General features: G+C 32.0%; 3 protein-coding genes across 9 annotated transcripts in view; 1 reads left to right on the top strand and 2 right to left on the bottom strand.

Moving 5' to 3' along the window:
• The window catches only part of LOC126881257 (tyrosine-protein phosphatase non-receptor type 4), a 150,689-nt gene extending 137,700 nt beyond the window's left edge, over positions 1 to 12,989 (bottom strand). For both annotated transcript variants that reach the window (XM_050645418.1, XM_050645419.1), the window contains exon 1: positions 12,707 to 12,989. The gene's annotated coding sequence lies outside the window, so the exon portion shown is untranslated. The remainder of the gene's footprint in view (positions 1 to 12,706) is intronic.
• Positions 12,990 to 13,458: 469 nt separating this feature from the next.
• On the top strand, positions 13,459 to 18,820 carry LOC126881255 (uncharacterized). 2 transcript variants are annotated; one of them, XM_050645415.1, is made up of 3 exons: positions 13,459 to 13,910; positions 13,974 to 14,244; positions 15,051 to 18,820. In XM_050645415.1, the coding sequence occupies exons 1-3, from the start codon at positions 13,727 to 13,729 to the stop codon at positions 15,973 to 15,975; spliced, it is 1,380 nt and encodes a 459-aa protein (XP_050501372.1). In that variant the 5' UTR covers positions 13,459 to 13,726; the 3' UTR covers positions 15,976 to 18,820. The 2 variants fall into 2 exon arrangements, with proteins under 2 accessions (XP_050501372.1, XP_050501371.1); XM_050645414.1 differs by having other exon boundaries at positions 13,459 to 14,244.
• Positions 18,821 to 19,350: 530 nt separating this feature from the next.
• Positions 19,351 to 21,779, bottom strand: LOC126881256 (putative nuclease HARBI1). Of its 5 annotated transcripts, none has more exons than XR_007696771.1 (3): positions 21,253 to 21,513; positions 21,014 to 21,201; positions 19,351 to 20,555 (listed from the first exon to the last, which is right to left on the bottom strand). XR_007696771.1 is itself a non-coding variant. In XM_050645416.1 (3 exons), exons 1-3 carry the CDS (start codon positions 21,535 to 21,537, stop codon positions 19,908 to 19,910), a joined length of 225 nt encoding a protein of 74 aa, XP_050501373.1. In that variant the 5' UTR covers positions 21,538 to 21,779; the 3' UTR covers positions 19,351 to 19,907. The 5 variants fall into 5 exon arrangements, 2 of the variants coding, with proteins under 2 accessions (XP_050501373.1, XP_050501374.1); XR_007696772.1 differs by having other exon boundaries at positions 19,351 to 19,946; XM_050645416.1 differs by lacking the exon at positions 21,014 to 21,201 and adding an exon at positions 21,523 to 21,779 and having other exon boundaries at positions 19,351 to 19,946; positions 21,253 to 21,423.
• Positions 21,780 to 26,341: the final 4,562 nt, after the last annotated feature.

Genomic DNA, 26,341 nt, shown 5'->3' with positions numbered 1-26,341 from the left:
TAGCAGAATACAACTTGTTAAAATTAAACACTTTCAATCTAGTGAAATTTCCGTAAAATCTGGTGTTCCACAAGGAAGCCACTTAGGGCCTTTCCTTTTTAATATATTTGTTAATGACATTAAATGTCAAATTAACTCTAAATTTCTGCTATTTGCTGATGATTTAAAAATCTATAGAATTATCGAATCCGTCTTAGATTGTGAAAAACTTCAAGATGATATTAACAAAATTATGGCATGGTGCAATTGGAACCAAATGAGCATTAATGTTGGAAAATGTCACTTTATTAGTTTCTGTAGAAGAATTAACAACCTCTTTTATAATTACAAATTAGCTGAAGAACCACTGAAGGCTGTATCAACTGTAAGAGATCTAGGTGTTCAATTAGATTCCAAACTAAATTTTTGCGCTCATTTTGATTATGTGAATAACCAGGCATTTAAAATGTTAGGCTTCATTATTAGAACTTCTAGATGTTTGCATAACATTAGTTCCATCAGACTGATTTACATTTCCCTAGTTAGATCTGTTCTTGAGTATTGCTCAGTTGTTTGGTCACCCACTTATGAAGTCCATATAGCCAAGCTTGAAAAAGTCCAAAATAAATTCATTAGGTACTTGAGTTTTAAATTACACAAACCTTTAAGTGACCATTCCTACTCAGAAATTAGAAATAAATTAAACCTTCCTAGGCTATCTTCCAGACGGGTATATGCTGATGTTTTGTTTCTTCATAAAATACTGAATTCAAAAATTAATTGCAATGATTTACTGTCTCTAATTGACTTTAATGTTCCCTCTAGAGTTACTAGAACATCCCAAAATTTTGCAATTAAATTTCATCGCTGCAACTTTGGTAGGCATTCTCCGCTGAGTAGAATCATTCTAAATGGAAATAGAATAGACCTGGATTTGTTGCTGTGCGCTTCGGAAAATGTTTGTAGACAGTGTTTAAAAAAAAATTTGTAATCTTATGTGATTTATATTTGTTATTTACTTTGTATTATTTTAATATTTGTTTTTTCTATATAGCTACATCGCCAATTTTTGTCATACATATTTACTATATCTTTATATTTATTGTATCACTAGATAATTATAATATTTTGTGCATATATTAAATTGGGTGGTACCCCGTTAATAAATAAATAAATAAAATTATATTAATTGTATTTTTGGCCCTAGGCCTTCAAGGCCTGTTGACTTTGTAAATAAATACATAAGTAGGTAAATGATATTTAAGTGTGACAAACATCCTTATGAATCACAATTCATTCCAAAATAAATAGCTAATATAGTTACATCTTTAGTTTATTTTATATAGTTCCACCTTTATTAGAATTGCAAAACCGAAAACCGTTATTCCTTTTCATTTATAGGCCACCAGAATAAACTAATTTTAAAACATCTACACAGGATAAAATTTAGATCAGTGTTTTAATTCATATTAACACAATAAACCAAAATATATCTAACAATTAAAAAATGTAAAGAAATGCCCAAACTTGGTATTTAAATAAACATATCATTTTATTTAATAATATCTAATCAAAGCGAGACTAAAAATGAAATTAGCCAGAGATAAAAACAAAAAATCAGCAGAAGGAACAAGTACAACGTTGATGCCCTAAAACTAAAACAAGAATGTCATCATTCTCTTTGCCTTATCCCTATGCGGGGTCGGCTTCCCTAATTGCATTTCTCCACACAATTCTATCTTGGGCCATATCAATGTTAATCCCCTTTACCAACATGTCCTGCCTTATCGTCCCCCCCCCAGGTTTTCTTTGGTCTTCCTGTCCTACTCCTTCCAGGAATCTGCACTTCAGCTATTCTTCGTATTGGGTGGTTAACGTCTCGACGTTGAACATGACCAAACCATCTTAACCTATGCTCTCTCATTTTGGCATCAATTGGTGCCACACCTAGACTTCCTCTAATATACTCATTTCTAATTTTATCCTTCTTTGTCACTCCACTCATCCATCTAAGCATTCTCATTTCCGCCACATGCATTCGCTGTTCCTGTTTCTTTTTCACTGCCCAACATTCAGTTCCGTACATCATAGCTGGTCTTATGGCTGTTTTATAGAATTTTCCCTTCAGCTTCATTGGAATTTTTCTGTCACACAACACACCACTCGCTTCTTTCCACTTCATCCATCCAGCCCTAATTCTACTGCATGCATCTCCATCTATTTCTCCATTACTCTGTAATACCGATCCTAGGTACTTAAAACTATTGCTTTCTACAATCATTTCACCATCCAAAGATACCACTTTATTTGTAGTAGCTCCATCTTTAAATGAACATTCCAAATACTCTGTTTTTGTCCTACTAAGTTTTAAACCTTTTTCCTCCAGAGCTTGTCTCCACTGTTCCAGTTTTTGTTCTAAGTCTCTTTCACTATTTCCTACTAACACGACATCATCAGCATACATTAACCCTTTCACCCCCAGCTACTAATTTTTTTGAGGTAAATAATCCCAGCGATTTTAAGTTTGGACATACGGCGTAAGTTTTCATGCTTATATACCAACGGCCGTACGTTGTACGTCATAGGAACGAACCTACACTGAAAAATGTAATAACTTGTACAAAAAAGATATTTTCTATTAAAATGCATGATACCGTATACCGTTGAGTGAAAAGTATAAAAAGACGCAACCAAATGTACTACTTTGTGCCAAATTTTTCTCACGGATAGATGCCACCTGTACATAATTCTCCAGGATTTACCACACTTTTTACTTATTTGGATTGGAGATTCAGTGGCGTATTGTTTTATAATAGTATGATACAATTGATTCAAAAGATGGCATAATCCAGACATCCAAAGGCAAAGTTATCCTCCAACATCAAATGTTCTATATGGTCCATATAATGTTCAGGAAAAAGTCACACCATTTTGAGCGTCGGGTTTGGGTGGGAGAGTGGGGAGAAATCGGTCAATTCGTAGTTTTTTACGTTTTTCGTCAATATTTCTATAACTATGCGGTTTAGCATGAACAACCTTCTATACAAAAATGTTCTACATTAAATTTGAAATAAAAAAGGCCCTATGCATAATCCTTCTAAAATGAACAGTTCCAAAGTTACGGAGGTAGTATAGTATAATTGGTCCAAAAAGAGGCCAAACCCAGACATAAGTAAAATTTTTCCTCCAACACCAAATTGTTCTACTTATATGCTCCACATATTGTTTAGTAAAAAGTTGCACCATTTTGAGCGTCCAGTTTAGGGGGGAGATGGGGGAGAAGTCGGTAAATTAGTAGTTTTTTTACGTTTCTCGTCAATATTTCTAAAACAACGCTTTAGCGTAAACAATGTTCTATACAAAAATGTTCTACATAAAATTTAAAACAAAAAGATCCCATGCACAATTGTTATAAAATCAACGGTTCCAGAGTTACGGAGGGTGAAAGGTGGAGGTTTTCTATACTTTTTATATATATTCTTTTCAATTGATGATGATTTTGGTTGGTGAGGTTGACGTTTCTTCAAGGGCTTATCACCATCGGCCACTGAAATAGCAAATTTTATTTACAAAACAAAATCCTGTTAAAGAAAATTTCTTTCATCAGTAATAATATTATAAATTGCCCAAAAAAATTAAAAAGTTTCGAAAACCTCCACTTTACACCATCCGTAACACTGGAAACCTTAATTTTATAACAATTATGAATGGGCCTTTTTTGTTTTATATTTTATGTAGAACATTTTTATATAGAACATTGTTAACGCTAAAGCATAGTTTTAGAAATATTGACGAAAAACGTAAAAAAACTACAAATTTACCGACTTCTCCCCCATCTCACCCCAAACCGAACGCTCAAAATGATGTAACTTTTTACTGAACAATATCAGAGGTGTAAAAATAACACAGAAAGAAAAATACAATTAAGTTTTTTTAAACGCTTTTATTTAGTTCAGTAGTTTGCGTCAAATCTTTAGACGTTAATTTAACTGTCTTTTCTCCAATGCAAATTAATGAAAATTTGCAGACATATGCATTCGATGGAACAATTCACAAATAGTCAATAAAAAAAATTGTTTTTATGTTTGTTAATTGTTTAAATAAAAAAAAACGATTTTAATGGAAAATGCTAAAATTCTCTCGTTTTTTACAATGTAAAAACTTTGAACTTTTACGGATTATAGCTAATGATATGAACTATACATAATTTCACTTTTTACGTTAATTGTTTACGCTATACTTCATGAATAAACAATAAAGTTTCAAATTTTTTGCCGATTCCGACTACTTTTCATGTTAGTATATCATATGTTTTATACAAATTTTAATAAACATGACGATATATTTTAATGTTTGAAAAGTGTAAGACTAAAAAGTAAAAAATAAAAAAATATAAAAAAAAATTTAAGAAACGCTTTTCTTTAGTTACGAGTGACTAAAATTAAAAATAGTGTAAAAAAAATCAACCAAAAAGCAAAAAATAAAAAAAATTGAACAAATCTAACACATTCGTTAAAGAAAAGCGTGGGGCGAAAACCGTTTATTCGATGAAGACGCGCCACGCTTTTCTTTGACGAATGTGTTAGATTTTTTAAATTTTTTTTATTTTTTGCTTTTTGGTTGATTTTTTTTTATACTATTTTTAATTTTAGTCACTCGTAACTAAAGAAAAGCGTTTCTTAAAAATTTTTCTTTATTTTTTTTATTTACTGATATAATACATAATTTATACTTTTGTGATACAACAAAAAATCGGGGTCTGAATCACTGTCACTCATGATAAGAAATAGTTTTCAAGATAATATAAAATAATTTCAAAGAAGACTGCACTTCGAACTGCAGTTTAAAACTAAATCGAAAACTAATATCTTTTCGATTTTATTTATTTATTTTAACCATAAGTAGCCTATCAGCAGGGACACATAAACTTTTCTCCGGATTATTAATTTAATCCTCAAGAAACTCTGTACCTGCAAAATATACATTATTATCTGGATCTAATTCAGTCATTCAGTGTTTACCTGATTGTATTCAAATTTTGGTAAATATACCTGAAATCTAATGAAACCCTTTTAAAACACAGTATTTATCAATCATAAAATAGGTTTTCCCAAAATGTACTTACAATTAACTATTACTAAATATAAAGGTCGTATATTTTTCTACCTGTCTTTGGACAAAATTGTTTGTTTGAAAAGGGGTCGACCCACGATATACTAAACTGTGACTAAACTAAATAATTGAAGACAGATACTAATTTCCGATATTTATTTACAGTGGAACCCCGATAAGTCGGCCTCCGATAACCCGGATCGATTTTCATCAGATAAAATAAAAATGTTTTCACTTTGACTGAGTTTTTTTTACCAAGAAATAAACAATTATGTATATGTTACAGTTCAAGTTGATTATCCAGTTGGAGTTGACTTCAACTAGTTGGAGTCGACTCTAACGGCTGGTTTCAGTAAAAGTTGATTATAAATATAAAATGAAGATTTATATTCAACATTTACTAGTAAAAGTAGACTCCAACTAGGAAAAGTATACTCTTCCCAATGCCATTTAGTAAAAGTTGATTCTGATTCACACAAACAGCCGATTCTAGAAATTAAATTAATGTTACTGAATATGTTCAAATTAGTCTAGGCTGTGTCGTCGTCCCCGTTAGTGAAATTACTCCGATTCGAATTTTTTGCACAAACTTACTCAAAAAGAGGTCCTTATAACAAATTTACTGGGTGCCAGGCAGTACCTTGATCGATAAATTGTTTAAACAATTTTTTTAGACAAATTCACAAAAATAATTTTTTCACTTCGAACAATTTTTTTTTAGATCATTTGAGTTATTCTGAGCAAAAAAAGTTATTTTGTGATTTTTCTCTAAAATTGATTGTTGTTGAGTTATACGCGATTTAAAATTTGAAAAATGCAAAAACAGCCATTTTCAAGGCTTAATAACTCGGTTAAAATCCGTTATTATGAAAGTCAGAAAGTGACCAAATCAAAGTTTATAGCCCCCTATACAAGATCCAGCAGAAATTTTTGTCACTATTGTATTACTAAGCTTTATCTTTAATTATTAACAATGAGCGCTAAGTGCGTATTAGGCGGCCGACAATGGTGAGTGCTAAAGAGATGCACCATTTGGGCCGTCCAATGGTGAATCTCACTCGCACTCACATTGACGGCCGCCTCAATACGCGCTTAGCGCTCATTGTTGATAATTAGAAATAATATCTCATTAATGAAATAATGACAAAAATTTCTTCAGGATCTTATAGAGGTATACCTCGTCCAATTTACTTACCGTTGCACGTCATCCGCGCCATAGCCTGTGACACGATACCAACACGAAATATCTAGGCGGTAGGTGTGTTCCCCTTTAGAATCATTTTGATTCTAAAAAAGAATACACCCACCGCCTAAATATTTCGTGTTGGTATCGTGTCACAGGCTATGTCGCGGATGACGTGCAACGGTAAGTAAATTGGACGAGGTATAGCTTTAATCTTTGATTTTTTTTAGTTTCTGACTTTCATAATATACAGTGGGCACGTAAAGGTTGGAATAAATTCATTTTCTCGCGAATGGACGATTTTAGAAAGAAATCCCGAAACAGGTCAATTTTTATTTTTAAATTACGACTTTTTGGCATATATACCATACTAGTGACGTCACCCATCTGGGCGTGATGACGTCATCGATGATTTTTTTAAATGGGAATAGGGGTCTTGTGATAGCTCATTTGAAAGGTAATTCAATTCTCTATTCAATAATATAACTAATAACATAATTTTTTATACAGGTGCCCAATTTTTTTTATTTTTTTGAATAAATTTACTGACAAAAAGAAGAATGCAAGTAATTTATTTAATTCAAAATACATTTTACTGCTCTCATAAAACAGAATAAAATGTTTATTTGAAAAATAATCATTGCTTTTCGCTTAAATTAAATGTTCAAACTGTCAAGAGGAAGGTGGGTGGCTGCTTTAATACTGAATTTAAGCAAAAAACAATATTTTTATTTGTCAAATACACATTATTTCCTGTTTTCTGATAGGAGTAAAAAGTATTATGAGTGAAATAAATTACACACATTCTTCTTTTTGTCAAAAAATTTAATTAAAAAAAAATATTTTTTGGACACCCTGTATAAATAATAATGTTAATGTTTATATTACTGAATAGAAAATTGAATTACCTTTTAAATGAGCTATCACGTGACCCCTATTCTCATTTAAAAAAACGCAGATGACGTCATCACGCCCAGACGGGTGACGTCACTAGTATGATATATATGCCAAAAAGGCGCAATATAAAAATAAAAATGGACCTGTTTCGGGATTTTTTTTCCAAAATCGTCAATTCTCGAGAAAATGAATTTATTCCAACCTTTACGTGCGCACTATATAATATCGTATAACTTTTTGCCTTTCGGACAGTTCCGGCGCCAATTACATATTTAACCCTGTTTCAAGTAAATAATGTCGATGTACACTAGCCCAGGGAGCCCGACGGCTTAACGTGCTCTCCGAGGCACGGTGAGTGGGCTCGTGTCATTATTGGAAATGAAAATGGTTTGTCTTTGGCAGGGCTCGAACCCACGTGCACTGGCATATGAGGCCAGCGATTATGCCGTTACTTCACGGCCGCTCGCTTAATATTTTCAAAGTTATATAAATTTGAAAAAAAAATTATTACTTAAATGGAGCGGCGGATAAAACGGAACGGCGGATAAATGAAGGGCGGATAACCGATACTCTACTGTATATTCTGTTCTGTATGATACGCAAGAAAAGCTTTAGAATGTTATTTAATAAACTTATAAGGCGGAAGTCCTGGCATAATTTGGCATTATTCTTTTTAGGTAGTGGTATGAAGACTGATTCAAGCCATGTTTTAGGGATAGTCCCTGTATTGTAAACATTATTAAATAGTCCAAGAAGAAGGTCTAAGTTTTCTCGTTGATTAACTTCAACAGCTCAGCTGGTTTTTCATCCTACAGATTTGTTGTTTTTTAGTTGACGTAAAACATATTTCAGTTCGGACTTCAGTATTGGAAGACCTTCATCGTTTTCGGTATTTAATGTAGGAGGTTCTCTGATGTGATAGAAGAGTTCCTTTATATAGTCTTCCCATATGTTTATTTGTTCTTCAGGGCTTGAAATCAGTTTGCCTTGATTAGATTATTTAGTCCTTGTGAACATGTCGTGCCTGTGAATTCCTGAGTTTCTTATACAGATGGAAGTCATCATGTTTTTTATATAAGTTTTCGATTTCTTCACATTGTTCTGTTATCCATTTTTCTTTTGCAATTTTTATTTTTTGTTTAATGGTTCTATTTAATGCTTTGTACATTGCTTTGTGCTGTTTGAAATTTCTTCTTTTATCCATTAAATCCAATATTTCCTCTGTCATCCATCTTTGCTTCCGTGGTTGCTGTTTTGTGAGCATTTCAGTTGCCGTTGCAAGGGCGAGTCGGATTTCCTCCCGAAGGCGAAAGTTAAGGATGTTTAATTATATGAAAGTGTGCTAAAAAACAATGCGAAAAATTAAAAGCCATTTAAAATACATTGTTACTTCAGACACACTTTAAGCCCTTCATGTACTGCTATCTATATTTACAATTTTCACACAATAAAACCTTTACTTACATAATATGAGATAAAGTAGATAAAAATTATTTTTGTAAATTTAACAAAAATTGGTTAAACAATTTGTCGGCCGCGGTACCGCGTGACACCCTGTGTATTTGTTATAAGGATTGTTATACGGATGTATTTCTTTGAGTAAGTTTGTGCAAAAAATCGAATCAGAATAATTAACCTAACGGGGACGACGTTACAGACTCTACTAATAAGTAGTTAAAACGGTCAAGACAAAGAAACGCACACTCATCAAAAATGCACTTGATTCTCGTATAATCAACATTTACTGAATCGATCCAGGAAGAGTCAACTCCAACTAGTACAAGTTGATTTAAATTTTTAAAATCAACTTTTACTGCTCGTGTCAGTTGGAGTTGACTCCAACTAGTTGGAGTCGACTCTAACTGAGAATCAACTTGAACTGTAACATATACAACTGTACGTAATTTAGATGTACGGGACATAAGTATTTAATTATTTTGGCAAATATAATTACCTTTATCTGCAGGAGTACCGTATTTTATTAATTTTTACCATATTCTCGGGCTAACCCTGATTGTCGATAACCCGGATCGGCCGCGGTCCCGATTAATCCAACTTATCGAGGTTCCACTGTATTTATTTATTTATCTTGAAACGTTTTTTTCAGTGTAAGCAAAAAATCCAAATAAAAACAGTTGAAACGTAATAAAATAAATTTGACGTACGTCGTACGTCCTGAAGTATAGTAAGTGGACGTACGTCGTACGTCCACTGGTGCTGAAAGGGTTAAGCACCATGGAATGTTACCCTGTATTTTCGCTGTTATCTGGTCCAAAACTAATGAGAATAAATACGGACTAAGCACAGAACCTTGATGCAATCATACTTTCACATGAAATTTATCAGTCTCTCCCACACCTGTCCTAACACTAGTCGTTACTCCCTCATACATATCCCTCACAATCTTTACATATTCACCAGGGACTCCTTTCTTATTGAGTGCCCACCACAGAATCTCTCGAGGAACTCTATCATATGCTTTCTCAAGATCAATGAATACCATATGAGCGTTTGTTTCTTTACTCCTGTATTTTTCCATCAACTGCCTTATAATGAACTAAAACAAGAATGTATAAGATATAAATTCAGTGAGAAACTGGTAATTAACCGAACAGTATCACAACAAACTGGAGAGTCAGTCGAAGAAACATGGAAATATTTTAAAGAAGTGATGATGAATACAGCAAAAGAAACAATCGGATTAAAAAGAAGACAAAATAAAAAATGGATTACCAAAGATACTCTACTACTGATAGAAGAAAGGAAAAAAATTAAAGAAGAAATTCTACAAAAGGAAGGATCGGAAGAAGAGAGGGCACTTGAAAGGAAATACAAGGCAAAAAACGCAGAAGTAAAAAAACAAGCCAGAAAAGATAAAAGAAACTATATAAATGAGATGCTAAATATATCAGAAGAAGCAGCGAAAGAAAACGACTTACGAACACAATATACAATCATACGAAACTAAACAGGAAAAGCACAACGAAATATACTAGAAGTAAAGGATAAACAAGGAAATAGAATAAAAAATGAGAAAGAAATAATACAAAGATGGAAGGAATACTTCGAAGAGATATATGCTAAGCATGAAATAACTCAAATCATAGAAGATGAAGTAGAATCACCAGAGCTAGAAGTGAATACTGGAGAAATTACAAGGGATGAAATTGGAAACACCCTAAAACTACTAAAAAATGGCAAAGCCGCAGGAATCGACAATATACCCATTGACATAATAAAAGCAGACACAGAGCAGTCAACAGAGATGCTACATACACTTTTGAATAAAATATGGACGGACGAAGAATTACCAAAGCGAGCAAATGCAACAATTGGAGGGCAATAACACTACTAAGTGCCACATCCAAAGTGCTGACCAAAATCATATTGGAAAGATTGAAGCCGGAACTAGATAAAAAACTGAGAAACAACCAAGCAGGCTTCCGTTCCAACAATTCCACTATTGATCACATCTGCACCCTTAGAATTATCTTGGAACAAACAAATGAATGGAATAAAGATATAGATGTCAGTTTTATCAACTTCGAAAAGGCCTTTGACCGTGTAAATATGGCACAGATGTGGAAAATCCTTAGATTATATGGGATACCACTAAAAATCATAAACTTTATTAAACTCTTCTGCGAAGGATACAAAGCCAAACTAGAACATTCAGGTGAAGTAACAGAAGAAATATCTATAGAAAGTGGAGTCAAACAGGGTTGTGTACTATCCCCTACCCCAGAGGTCGGCAACATTTTTAATATAAAGAGTGAAATACTAAATTAAAAATTCATGGCGGGCGCCAACTATTTTTTGACCTAACAAATATATTAATATAAACGTATAAAAAATATACGTTTTGAATTTCTTGTCTAAATTAACAACAGTTTAAGGGCGCATTAAAATTTATTGAAGGGCGCAGTGGCGCCCGCGGGCGCCGCGTTGCCGACCTCTGCCCTACCCTATTCCTTATTATGATAGATTGGGCAATGAGAAAAGTAATCGACGATCGAACAGGCATCAGGTGGAACCTTTTCAAACAGTTAGAAGATCTCGAATTTGCAAATGACATCTGCCTGATAACTGAACACAGAAATCATACGCAAGTACAAATTGACAAATTGGCACAGTACTCTGACACGATCAGACTTCGAATAAACACAGAAAAAACTAAACTTCTAAAAAATAATAACCATCCAAATAATAAAATAATGATAAACGGTAAAGAAGTGGAAGAGGTAGACAAGTTCACATATCTGGGATCTGTCATGGAAAGGAGCGGGGGGTGCAAAAAGGATATACAGACGAGAATAACAAAGGTGCAACATGCATTCAACGCTTTAAATAGAATTTGGCAAACAAACGAAATATCGGAAACAACAAAAGTTAAAATCTTTAATAGTTGCATTAAAAGTATACTGCTCTATGGAGCAGAAACATGGAAACAGAACGAAAATACAACTAAAAAACTACAAACATTTGTAAACAAATCTCTAAGAAAAATCCTGAAAATATACTGGCCAAACAAAATAACTAATACAGAACTACGGGAAAGGACAAAGCAAACTAACATATCTACTACAGACTACAGTCAAGGAAAAAAATGGAAATGGATCGGCCATACTTTGAGGAAAGACCAAAGCAGCATAGCAAGACAAGCACTTGAATACCAACCAGAGGGGAAAAGAAAGAGGGGCAGACCAGACAACAGCTGGAAAAGAACAACAACGAGAGAACTCGAAAAAATTGGACTAAGATGGGGCGAAGTCAAAAAGAGAGCAAAAGATAAAAGAGAGTGGAGGGAATTAGTTCACAATTTATCCAGCGAATAAAAACAAAAGAAGATGCGCTGTCCCGGCCAGACAGCAATCTTACACTTTTGGCCAAGAAACGCATAAGTGCCCAATACTCCATAAGGAGGGAGGGAATGAGAGAGACTATAAGTATTGTATATTATTGTATTATATTAATTGTATTTTTGGCCCTAGGCCTTCAAGGCCTGTTGACTTTGTAAATAAATTCATAAGTAGGTAAATGATATTTAAGTGTGACAAACATCCTAATGAATCACAATTCATTCCAAAATAAATAGCTAATATAGGTACATCTTTAGTTTATTTTATATAGTTACACCTTTATTAGAACTGCAAAACCGTTATTCCTTTTCATTTATAGGCCACCAGAATAAACTAATTTTAAAACATCTACCCAGGATAAAATTTAGATCAGTGTTCTAATTCATATTAACACAATAAACCAAAATATATCTAACAATTAAAAAATGTAAAGAAACGCCCAAACTTGGTATTTAAATAAACATATCATTTTATTTAATTTTATGTGTCATCCAAATTTAAACATCTCCAGTTAGATATTGACAATGAAGCATTTTATGTCTCATCTTTACTTATTACAGAAGTATCTTGTTTTCCTATAAAAATCGTTGGCTATTAACCTCTCGATCTTGTTAATTTTTAATTGACCACCGTATAGTCGCCGAGTAAATCAAATGAGAAATTAAAAAAGAATTACCTAAGATCATCTTGCAGTGTTTACCACTCACATTTCATATTTCCTCTATTAGTGTTCATCAACTAACATTATAATAAAACATATATTTATATTAGGCTAGTAATATGTTAAACACATTTCCTCTGGAGTTTGTTTTTTGTGATTACATTGACGCAGTACTATTTCATTTTTATTAATTCCTTCACATCACATCACAGACTTTTCTTACTCTTATGCCACTAAACTAATAAAGTCATCTGTCACTGTCACTAACGCTACAGTACCGCAGTCACGTTTGGAAAAAAGAACTAAAATTTAAATTTTTATCAGACTTTTCCATGTTTTATTTCACTCTAACTTGCATAATCGACGATGTGCTTCTCTTTTTGCAGAAATAATTCGAACTGACTGTGGCGGACTCTATTAGAGGTTGATCGTATTTACTAATTAAAATAGTATCACGCAGATGGCAGCACAAATTGCTCTAAAACATTTGAAAAATGAAAAAATTATTTATAAAAGAATAAATAATTAAATTTAACGTGTATAAAAATGGTAATGGTAATACTAGTATTGAAGTTTCCATTTTTAAGATTTAATCGTAATTATTATCTTTAATAAACGTAGAACAAATGGATATGGCAGATAAAACAGCGAAAAGAATCTCGTCAAGGTGGAGAATAAAGAATATAAGATTCATGATTAATATCAGAAAGAAAGAAGGGACATGTGTGGAAAGGATTTGCATAGCAGGTAGCGTTTAAGGTACTATTGTTTGTTTTTTTACCAAGAGGAGTGATTCAAATTTACCGCGCCGTAATGCTTGTTTCTAATTGGTCCAACGGCAGGCGGGTTTACTCCACTAAATTATGACATTGACATTTCTGAAATTGACACTATTATTTAAAATTCAAAAATTATATCGAGTTTTTGTGTTTTTGCGTTATTCCTATAATTTTTTGATTTTTCGTCTGCATTTATATAAAAAACAGTTCTTTTTAGAACTATTTAGCGTCATATTAGTGTCATTACGATAAAAATATGGATTCAATGCCGAGTACTAGTGGTAATTGCCCTTCTCCACCTAAAAAACGCGGAGTGAATTTGGGTAGACATTTATCATCAAATGAAAAACAATTCATTATAAATATGTACAAACAAATAAAAATTGATGATCCTGGAATGAAAATAACAGCCATGGTAGCAAAAATAAAGCAGGCAACAGGTAAGTTTTTCAGAATACCGATTGTTAAAATCAAAGACTTACTAAGTAATGTTCTAATTTTAGGTGTTGCGAATTCAACGATTTATAGAACCATTAAGGAATATAAGCAAACTGGAACTGTAAGATGTCCTAAAAATATTGGCGGTAGACCTGCTGTACTTTCAAGATATGACGAAAAAGTTAAAACATCTGTACGACAGATAGTACACAGCTTCTTTTTCAAGAACGAAATGCCCACTTTAAATAAAATTTTAAGTGAAGTTAACAACCGCCCAGATCTTCCAAACATGTGTCGTTCAACATTATATAAATTCTTGAAGCAAATAAATTTTAAGTAAGTAAATATGGGTTAGCCACAATTAATAGTAAATAATAAGTGCAACCCAAAAAATATTCATATTATGTCTGGGTTAGGCAATCAATTAGAGGATATTTTTTCCTATGTTGTAGACGCTCTAAATGCAAATTGTTTCATTTGAAAGCTGTATAATTATTTAAACAATCTTTATTTAATTAAATAGTCTTTATTTCATCAAGGAAATATAAACACAGATGACATAATATATTCTTCTGAAGCGAAATCAGAGACGCTAAAACCGATCAGTCCCCGCCCGGTAAAAAAATCAACAAAAATTTTTAATTTGTTTAAACAAAGATTGTCTAAAGAATTAGACAACATTCAAATAAGAATATTTGTATTTATAACGTTAAAAAGGTACACATGTGGTAAGTTTTTCTAAAAAACATTCTACAACATAGGAAAAAATGTGGTTTTATTTTGTTATAAATAAATTAATTTATTATAACAAAACTAAAGCATATTTTGGATTTAATTATGCACTATTTAGGTGGCTCTACTCGAGTTACCTCGGATTAAAAAAAAAATGAAGAAAATTGCTTGATTGTAAGTCGAGAAAATGCATTTTTTTATATATACCGATTTTGAACTTAAGAAGGGTGAATCTAGGTTGAAGAATTGGTGAATTTCATAGATTTTTTTGTATTTTTATACCAAATAATCGCGGAATATCAATTGTTTTTATTATAATAATATACCCATTTTATGAGTGTTTTAAACATGAAAATTTGTATGGAGAAAGATAAAGGTAAGGTCAAAATATACATTTTATTATTTTGTAGGTACTTGAAGAGAAGTCGAAGAAGTCATCTTATCGAACGTGATGATATCATAAGATGGAGACGTCGTTACCTAACTTCTATAAAAGAATACAGAAGTCAAGGTAAACCAATTTATTACCTTGACGAAACATGGGTAAATGAAGGTCACACCAAAGAGAAAGTGTGGGTAGACACCGATATAAAAAACCGTAGACAGGCTTTTATTGAGGGGTTGTCTACTGGTTTGAAAAATCCATCAGGAAAAGGAAAACGCCTCATAGTTTTACATATTGGATCAGAGTTAGGTTTTGTTAATGAAGGACTTTTACTTTTTGAGGGAAGAAAGACAGAAGATTACCATGAAGAAATGAATGCATCTGTTTTCGAAAATTGGTTTAGTAATATCCTGCAAAAATTACCAAAAAACGCTGTTATTGTAATGGATAATGCAGCATACCACAGCAGAAAATTAGAAAAAATTCCGACAACATCATCAAAAAAGAAAGACATGCAGGAATGGTTAAAAATAAAAAATATTCCTTTCAATTTGGAGATGGTTAGGTCAGAATTATTACATCTGATACGATTAAATAAAAATGAGTATAATATGTATGTAACTGATGAGATGGCTAAAGAAAATGGTCAAATTGTACTGCGGTTGCCTCCATATCATTGTGAGTTGAATCCCATTGAGAAAATTTGGGCTCAAGTGAAAAATGAAGTGGCATTAAAAAACACAACATATAAACTGAAAGAAGTAAAAAATCTACTGTTACAAGCTCTGGACAATGTAACTCCAACACATTGGCAAAATTGTGTTAAGCACATCCTGAAAGTAGAGGAAAAAATGTGTAAACTAGATGGTATCATGGATAGTGTCATAGAACCACTAATAATTTCAATTGGCAATGATGACAGTGACACCAGTTCCTCAGAAGATGAATAATTGTATGTTCAATACAATTTATTCATCTTCTCAGGAACTTCGCTTCAATGTAATTTTGATTTATTTGAATTTTAACCACAATTTAAGTTTAAAGTTAAATTTATTTGAGATTTAAATTTTTAAAAACAAATCACATGGTATGATTTTTTTGATGGATATTCTTAAGTTGATTTTATGTTTTCGAATGAACTATCTTTCAATAAAGTCGTCCCAGGAACGCAACTCATAGATAAGTATTGGCAACATCGTTTATTTAAAGTTATTTACTTTAAAATGGATAATATAATGTCTGAACTGAGGCCATGAGAGCCAGAGTGGCCTAACTGATATTTACATTACTTTACATAATCAAAGAAAATGATCAGAAGCTAACAATGTTCGATTGTTTTAGTAATTGTATGTTGACCAAGAATCATTATTGGTCAACATACAATTACTAAAACAGTCGAACATTGTTAGTTTCTTATCATTTTCTTTGAATGTAAATATCAGTTAGGCCACTCTGGCTCTCATGGCCTCAATTGTTAATATAAATGAGTCAGATAAAATTAAATTAGAAGTTTTTTTTACCAAGCACCAAAAACAAAATGTTTTGCATTTTGATAACGACCTGCGAAGTGGAAATCGAAACGTATCGAAATCAAAAATAAATTTAATTGCAAACTAAAATTGTGGCTTTATTCCCACCTAAAATAGTAAATTGCATCAGATGCCACAAAAAAATACTCTCTATCTCTGCTGGCCATTAACTCTCTCCATCCAATTCTGCACTTCTATACCTACCATCCAAATCTGCACTTTTATACCTACCATCCAAATCTGCTTATTACTTTGAACCACATCTTTCATGATATTTCTGGTCTGACTTTCCATATTATTTGTTATTCTTTTTCCACTCCTAACTCCACTAAAAATTCCCTGCAGTACTTTCGTTTTCTAGATGTCATATTTTCATTTCATCTTTCTTATTCATTGTCCAAGTGTAACAAGCATACAATGCCACTGGTCAAGTAACTTTCATTATCCCATTGTTCTGCTTCCTTTTAGTAGTATCTTTTCTATTTATTTTTCATCTTCCACTTTATCAATTATTGTCACTCCCAAATATTTGAATTTGCTATATTCTGTTCTCCTTTGTTTATGATCATCCTTTGAAGTTTTGTTGTTTGGTGCAATGACAATTGGTTTCTAATAAGCATTCGTCAACTACGAAATCTAAGTTCCATAACTTTTCTTCCTCCTTTTTTGCATGCTCTATAATGTACATAGTTTCCAATTTTCTGCAGTGGCTTTCGATATTTTCCTGTAAAATTCTTCTCACATCAACTAAGTTGTATGCATTGTTGTTTCTAGCTACGTCACCCTTTACTTGTGCCCATATTAACTCTTTAGGGTAGTTAAGTTGACAATTATATGAGGATAAACGAAGTACAGTTATTCCGCCATCTTTAGCTTTTTCATCGATTACATATTTTTATACTTTTGTTTGTGTTGTTGAACGCTATTCATGAGTTCTTTTTTAACCATCGTATTATCAAATGTCACCTCTTTTCATTTCAACTAATTAAGTATCTAATGCCTACATAAATCCAAAGTCGGTAGTTTTTCAATTAAACGAGAATGGTTACTAGCATTATCCATTACTATGACAGAATTTTGTGGTATGTTACTAACCATCTGAAAGAAATATTCTTGAAATAGCTCTATTTCCTCATGATAATCTTCAGTGGATCTTGTAGTAAATTTTAATAAACCACCATTTATAAATCCTCTTTCAGATCCAATATGAATAATTATTAGTCTACCTTTTCCAATAGGTGGGTTCAAACCAAACGAATATCCTTCCATAAAATCCTGTCACGAATTGGTAATATTGTTATCAGCCCAACATTTTGAAACAGTTGTATTGTAATGTAATAGTTGTATTCTTGTGTACTTTTATGCAGGTACCTCAGCGTTGATTAAATTTTATTCTGAGATGAGTACTATCATTATTTTATTACTTATGTTGTTTTTATATATATCCTAAAATACTTAATATGTATCAGACCAAATTTTATAGCTACCATTACTTAACACTTGCAATTATCTAAATTGACGAGCGGTAATATTACTTTTCGAAATTGATGTAAAAGTAATTTTATTACTTCACCTTTCAAATTCCTAAACAGCTTCACTTTTTTTATTTGTTAAGAGGACTATGTCATCTGCATAAATAGTATATTATGTAATGTTGTTTACATGTGTAATTAATTTTATATTGCTTTGTCAAATAAACACTTATTTAAAAGGAGAAAAACTCGTACTCATTTATTTTAACATCAAATATAAAAAATACATGTTGAGAAGTAAACTAAAAAAGAAACTACATATATCTCACATTATACAAGGATTCAATAATGTATTCTCAGAATAAATAAACAAATTCTAGTGGAATATAGATAGAAGAGAAAGACAGATTACTATATAAATTCAAAACATATATAGTGAAAGTACAATAATAGACTAGCAGTAGACAAGTAGATAAAATAAACAATAACAAAGCACTGAAATCAGGCTAAATAGCATCTAACATAGCAATACAAACAGTTCATAGCCAATTAAAGTTACCAGGGCTCGATCAAACAACCAAGATAAGATATTACAAGAAAAACTAAATGTCAATTGCACAAAACCTTAATACATCCAGTATTTACATATGAATCTGAAATCTGGTTACTTACTTAAAGTGAAGACGACCAATTGGTTACTTAGGCAGAAGAATCTTGACACATATACAAAGAAGAAAAAAAAAGGGAAATTGAGAAGAAGATATAATTTTGAACTATACAGGACATACCAGAATCTATATATTCTCCTTTTCATGAACATTTTTCAGTGCGTCACAAATTATAGAAAAAAAGGTAAGTCCGTGATAATACACATTTATGACATTTATTCTAATATGACATTTTAGTTAAATCTGACAGTTGTCAAATTTTATTTTCAATTTGGAATAAAACCAAATCAATTGTGTCTATTGCATTTATAAAATGGTATTTTCTTTCATTTGTATAGTCTTATAACTTGTACAGATTATATTGATAATATTATTATTTTATTTAATAAATAATTCTTTTTTGATTATGGCGCCATCTATCGACAACTAGAATAATCACCGAACTAGAATAATTACCAAAGTATTCAGAGACGTGCCTTTTTTTCTGTCACATACAATTTAATGCGTTAGAGAGAAATCGAAAAACTGTGACGCACTGAAAGATGATCATGAGAAAAAGAATACTAACATTCATCAAAATAGGAGCACATAATAAGAGGAAAGATGGAAGAACATGAAATATTTTCCAAAATAAACAAAGAAATATCAGCTGGACATTAACAGGAGGAAGACCAAAGATTACATATAGGCAAGGAACAAATAGGATAAGACATTGAAATTTTAAAAATAAAAAATTGGAAGAACAAAAAATCAAAATCTTCAAATAGATTAGAATGGAGAAGTAAGTATTCCTGAAGGGACCAAAACTCAAACAAAAAGAGTTGTCAAGCCAATGATCATGATATTTGAGAAATAATAGGCAAAAAATCCCAAAGAAAGACGACCCATTAAATATTAAAAAAAAAACATTTAATATATTACAAGTATTCAATAATGTATTCTCATTCTCATGCAAAATATTGTCGATAAAAATGCCTCCTAAAATTTAAACATTGTTCCACATCATTAACATTTCCATTTACCGACAAATCAAGATTTTCTACAAAATCATCATCACCATCATGATTTTCTCTTGCACCCAGATTATAACTTATAAGGTACTGTTGTAGCACATATTGCAAGGTATGTATTTAATTCGGTTTGTAGAACTTTTGAAGACATGGAAACTGTTTTTTCCAGGTTCCAAATAGCTTTTCGGCAACATTTCTTGTTCTTACATGTGCACTATTGTATCTATTTTCTTGATCATTACCTAAAAAGATATACATATATACCTATATATTATACTTACTACAATCACAATAAAGATGCATTAGAAATAAATAAACCAAGAAACATTGAATGTTACGAGGTGCACTCCTAAATAATAATTTACAATTTATATAAGTACATTGTAAATCCCAAATCCTGATTTACAAGGTTTATATATTTTTTGTGTAAATCATGATTAGGGAGTACTCCTCGTAACATTTAAGTGTCTTGGTTTGTTTATTTCTGGTGCATATTTATTGAACAGAATCGCAGAAGTCAATCAGTGATGCAGACTTTCACTAAACACTAAGAAAACAGAATGTATGATGATCTCTAAGAAGGAACAGCAATTTAGACGAATCAGTGTGAACAGTCAACAAATAGAAAGAGTAAATACATACACCTACCTTGGTACGAACGTCAATGAAGATTGGGATCATTCCATAGAAATCAAATGTAGGATAGAGAAAGCAAGATCTACATTTCAAGCAATGGCTAAGTTATTCAAATGTCATGATTTGTCGATACCCATAAAAATCAGGTTACTATGATGTTATATCTTTAGTGTACTGTTGTATGGACTTGAGTTGTGGACTCTCACAGATGGCACCTGCAAGTATATTGAGGCTTTTGAAATGTGGCTTTATCATCGAATCCTGAAGATATCTTATAATAACCACATTACTAATCAGAGTGTTTTGCTGAGAATGCAAAAAGAAAAAGAGCTATTAATCACAATAAAAACAGCCAAAATCGAATACCTCGGTCACATCATGAGGAAAAGTAAAATATATTGACTGCTGCAACTAATCTTTCAAGGATAAGTAGAAGGAAAACGGGGACCAGGAAGGCAAAGGATTTCCTGGCTGAAAAATCTACGTACGTGCTTCAACACAACAACCACAAATCTTTTTAGAGCAGCAGTGTGCAAAGTATAGATTGTCATGATGGTTGTCAACATCCGAAACAGATAGGCACTACAAAAAGAAGAAGCATCTTTATTGTGATTTTAGTATATTTATCTATCAAATAACCTACTATTTATTTAGGCCAATTATCAATAAATACCTGGCTGTAATACTGAAGTAAATAGATAGTATTTGCATGCGTATCTACTATTGCCAATTAATAATCCTGGAATTTCACTCTTTCTCATGATACCTCTTAATGCACTTAGATCAAATATTAAGCCAACATAACTTGACCTTGTTGTTCACCAACAACATTCATAATCTCGCTTCTAGAACATGAAAGAGCTACAATTCATTTATGTAATAAGGGCCTGAATAACAAACGTAAGTCTGTACCTGTAATTTGAAATGGGCAACTTCATAAAAACTGGTTATATTCCTATAAAGTAGCATAAAATCTTTGTTGTTTAAGTTATTGCAGCTGATGAAATTCAATATTGTAAAATTCCATTGGATTTGATATAATTTTATCACATGGCTTTCGTATACTTTCCGGGCGATTTTCTTCTACAATATAAGAAATAAACTCTAAAAATTCTTCAACTTCTTCATACCAATCCAACATTTTTTATTGTAATTTGAAAAACAAAAGAAATATATACCTACATATTGGAAGTACATAAATTGGAAAAAATTATTCAAACAAACCAACAACAAGTTGAGGTTAGAATCGACGTGTTCTTCTTATTTACTCTCTTTCTTGGCTTGCATACTTGTGACAATCGACGTGCGAGGTTCTCCGATTGTGATTACTGAATTACCGTAAAGCCGACATAATCAACGAAAAAAGAAGATGAATTTGGTGACTTTTCTTGGGTGTGAATCTGTCTTCTTAGTTTACTCCTCTTGGTAAAAAAATAAACTATAGTACACTTTAGAAGACTAAAAATAAGCATTTTTTTCAAGATTTTTTTTTCTCAGAACCTTTATTAGAAATGAACATAAAACTCTTTACATATAGTCCAAGTAATGAAGCTTAAAATAGGACAAAACCTCGCAATTTTTACAGAATCGATCGATTTGCTTGAAAATTTGAGAATAAGTAGTGGAGTCCAAGGATCAAAATCTATATGATGCCGAAAGGCGCTTTTACCATGGGGGTGGTTGCCACCCCATCTCGGGGGTGGAAATTTTTATTATATTTTGACTACAAGAGTTGGTAAAAACACTCATTATAAACAAAAAACGTTCTATACACTTTTTTGATAAAATTAATAGTTTTCGATTTATTCGCTATCGAAAGTATTATAGTTTTATATCGAAAAAATCAATGTTTTTAATCAGTTTTCTGCTAATAACTCAAAAAGTTTTCGTTTTATCAAAACAACTTTACTCAACAAAAATGTACCTTTTGAAAAAATAAACAAAACCGTTTTTTTTTAATCTTTTGAAGACCAATAGTAATCAAGCTATACTTTATTATATGTTGGCTCTTCTTCGTCAAATGCTAAATATTGTAGTTTCAAAATCAAAGGACGGAAAACTATGCAATTTTCGAAGATAACTTGTTGAAACTAAATTAAAGTATTTAAAAATATATACCTCCAGTAATAAAAAAAAATCTCAGTTAAAAAAACATCTCATAAAAACAGGGGCGTCATTTGGGCGTCCAGGGGGGGCATTTGCCCCCCCTGGCCCTAAAAAATGACTGAGATTTACAAAAAATACATCAATATTCATCATAACATCATATATAATGTATAACATATATAGTGCTTGCCCCGCCCCAAACAAAATTTCAAATGACGCTCCTGCAAAAAAAAACTACAGTCGAGTCCGCGATTTACCCGTGCGTCATCGTTTAAAGCATACGAAATAAGTCGATGATAAGTCGGATATTGAAATTTACTAAACTCAACAGCAAGTCACTTACTGTGACTTGCTGTTGAGTTTAGTAAATATCAATTTCCGACTTATCATCGACTTATTTCGTATGCTTTAAATGATGACGCACGGGTAAAGATTCGCGGACTCAACTGTAAAAAAAATTAATAAGTGACTTATAATGAAAAGAATGTCAGTCCCTATTTTTTTTTCAGCAAAAAAGTGATCGTAAACAACCCCCTAATCACCACCCTAATTAAAATTTGTCATTGACCTGATTTGGATTTCTTGATTTATGTATCTATTGTTAATAGGTTCTAGAAGTTTGATCGGCTTAGAATGATTAGTTTATAATAAAAATGGAGTTAAATGCGAATAACGAGTTTTTGTAGTTTGGTAAATAAAAAAATGCCCTTTTCTTCAGAATAGAAAGATTAGCATCAGAGATACGAAAAAATATTTAAATATGAAATTGTAGCTTATTTAATTCCCAAGAAATTGGTTTGCAAATATTTTTTAAGGCAAAAATTGAGTGAGCTATTGACAATTAAAACTTGTAATATCATGCAAAACCACCTTTACCAACCCTTTCAATGCCACCTCTTTTTGTGACAGAATTTTAAAAGGATTTAATATTAATAACCTTATAGATTTTGTAAAAACCTACAAAATCCTTTTTTAACGAACTTTTTAAGATAAAAAAAATTGAAGTCACTCGTGGGAGTGCCGACAGAAGTGAAAACTTCTTATAGTATATAAATTACGAGCTCAATGCTTTTATCCCATCCTAAAGTGCTATACCCAGTGCTGTTTTTGTGACGGTACGCGCCGGTACGCCGTACCGGCACCTCTTGGGACAAAAAAGAAAAAAAAACAAAATTATAGACAAATTCCTGAATTTTTTCCTTGTTGCCAAATAGCTTTAAAACGCCCTTATTGAGGCTAAATTTAAAAATTTGTTTCCTGGGAGGACCGCCTTATGAATACTCCCCAGACCCCCCGGAACATTGCGTACCGGAACCTATATTGTTACAAAAACAGCACTGGCTATACCTATACCATATACGATATACGCGATGCGTATGCCCTATGCTATTTATGTATACATACACATAATTTATATATGTACAAAATTTATTTTAGCGAAGTGATGACGGTCGCAAATTCAATACTTTTTCCCCATCCAAGAAGTGCACAACGTCCCTAAAGAAATGTTCAATTCAAAAATTTATTTCGTCGAAGCGATAACGGTTGCTAATTTAATAATTTTCCCCATCCAAAAAGTGCACAACGTCCCTCAAGAAGTTTTCACTTCAAATATTTATTTCGTTGGAGCGATAATAGAGTCGCTAATTTAATACTTTTTTACATTGAAAAAGTGCACAACGTCCGTAAATAAGTTTCACTTCAAATATTTATTTCGTCGAAGCGATTACGGCCCTAACTCAATATTTTTCCTCCATACAAAAAGTGCACAACGTCCCTAAAAAAGTTTTCACTTAAAAAATTTATTTCGTCGCAGCGATGACGGTCGCTAATTTAATAATTGTTCCTTATCCAAAAAGTGCACAACGTCCCTCAAGAAGTTTTAACTTCAAAAATGTATTTCGTCGAAGCGATGAAGGTTCGCTAATATAATATTTTCCCCATCCAAAAAGTGCACAACGTCCCTCAAGAACTTTCCACTTCAAAAATTGATTTCATCGAAGCGATGACGGTCGCTAATTTAATACTCTTTCCATCGAAATAGTGCACAACGTCCCTAAAGAAGTTTCACTTCAAATATTTATTTCGTCGAAGCGATGGATGACAGTCCCTAATTCAATACTTTTCCCCCATACAAAATGTGCACAAGGTCCCTAAAGAAGTTTCACTTCAAATATTTATTTCGTCGAAGCGATGACGGTCCCTAATTTAGTAATTTATCCCCATCCAAAAAGTGCACAACATCCTTAAAGAAATTTTTGACTTCAAAAATTTATTTTGTCAAAGCGATAAAGGTCGCTAATTTAATATTTTTCCCCATCCAAAAAGTGCACAACGTCCCTCAAGAAGTTTCCACTTCAAAAATTGATTTCATTGAAACGATGACGATCGCTAATTTAATACTTTTTTCCATCGAAAAAGTGCACAACGTCCCTAAAGAAGTTTCACTTCAAATATTTATTTCGTCGAAGCGATGACGGTCCCTAATTCAATTCTTTTCCCCCATCCAAAAAGTGCACAACGTCCCTTAAGAAGTTTTCACTTTACAAATTTATTTCATCAACGCGATGACGGTCGATAATTTAATACTTTTTTCCATCCAAAAAGTGCACAACGTCCCTAAAGAAGTTTTCACTTCAAAAATTTATTTCGCCGAAGCGATGACGGTCGCTAATTCAATACATCTTCCCCATCTAAAAAGTGCACAACATCCCCAAAAGAAGTTTTCACTTTAAAAATTTATTTTGCCGAAGCGATGACGGTCGCGATGACGGTCGCGAAATAAATCCATTTTCCCTATCGAAAAATAGGTTTTACATTTATTTTAAATTTAAATACTTCTATACAATTTATGTATCTTCTTCTTAAAGTCCGTCTCCTATCGGAGGTTGGAAATCATCACAGCTATTCTTATTTTACTGGCGGCCGCCCTAAATAATAGGTCGATGGAACTGCAGCCGAACCATTCCCTCAGATTTCTTAACCAAGATATTCTGCGCTTACCGATACTTCTCTTACCCCTGATTTTACCCTGGATGATCAGTCTCAGCAGCGAGTATTTGTCACCTCTCATAACATGGCCAAAGTATTCAATTTATGTATAGATACACATAATATAAATACGTACAAAATTTATTTCGTCGAAGAGATGACGGTCGCTATGACGGTCGCGAAATAAATATTTATTTCGCAATAGGTTTTACATTTATTTTAAATTTAAATACTTCTATACAATTTATATATACATACAAATAATATATATAGCATAAGTGATGATGGTCGCAATGACGGTCGCGATGACGGTCACGAATTCAATGCTTTTTCCCCTATCCAAAAATCGCACAACGTCCCTAAAGAAGTTTTCACTTCAAAAATAAAAAGTTACGGTTAAAAAATCAATATATTTTTTTGAAAAAAAAGGAGAAATCCAATATGAAGCATAATCTAATTTAGAAGTGTTTTTAGTCATTGGCCTTATGTATTCTTCTTTGTTTATGTATTAATAATAGATTCTAGAAGTTTGACTGGTTTAGAATGATTAGTTTTTAAAAAACTTAAGTTTAAAGCGAATAACGAATGTTTGCAATTTGGTAAAAAAATGCCATTTTCTTCAGAATAGAAAGATTAGCATCAGAGATACGAAAAAATGTTTAAATATGAAACTGTAGGTTATTTAATTCCCAAGAACTTGGTTTGATAAAATTTGTTCTACAGTAAAAATTGAGTGAATCGTAAATGAGTATACCATCGAAAAACATTGATTTTTTAGATATAAAACTAACACTTTCGATAGCGAATAAATCAAAAACTATTAATTTTATCAAAAAAATGTATAGAACATTTTTTGCTTAGAATAAATGTTTTTATTAACTTTAGCGGCCAAAATATATAATAA

The sequence above is a fragment of the Diabrotica virgifera genome, chromosome 3 (assembly GCF_917563875.1).
Source record: "Diabrotica virgifera virgifera chromosome 3, PGI_DIABVI_V3a".
Taxonomy (NCBI): domain Eukaryota; kingdom Metazoa; phylum Arthropoda; class Insecta; order Coleoptera; family Chrysomelidae; genus Diabrotica; species Diabrotica virgifera.
The sequence above is the reverse complement of the archived record's forward strand: the minus strand, read 5'-3'. Positions and strand labels throughout refer to the sequence as shown.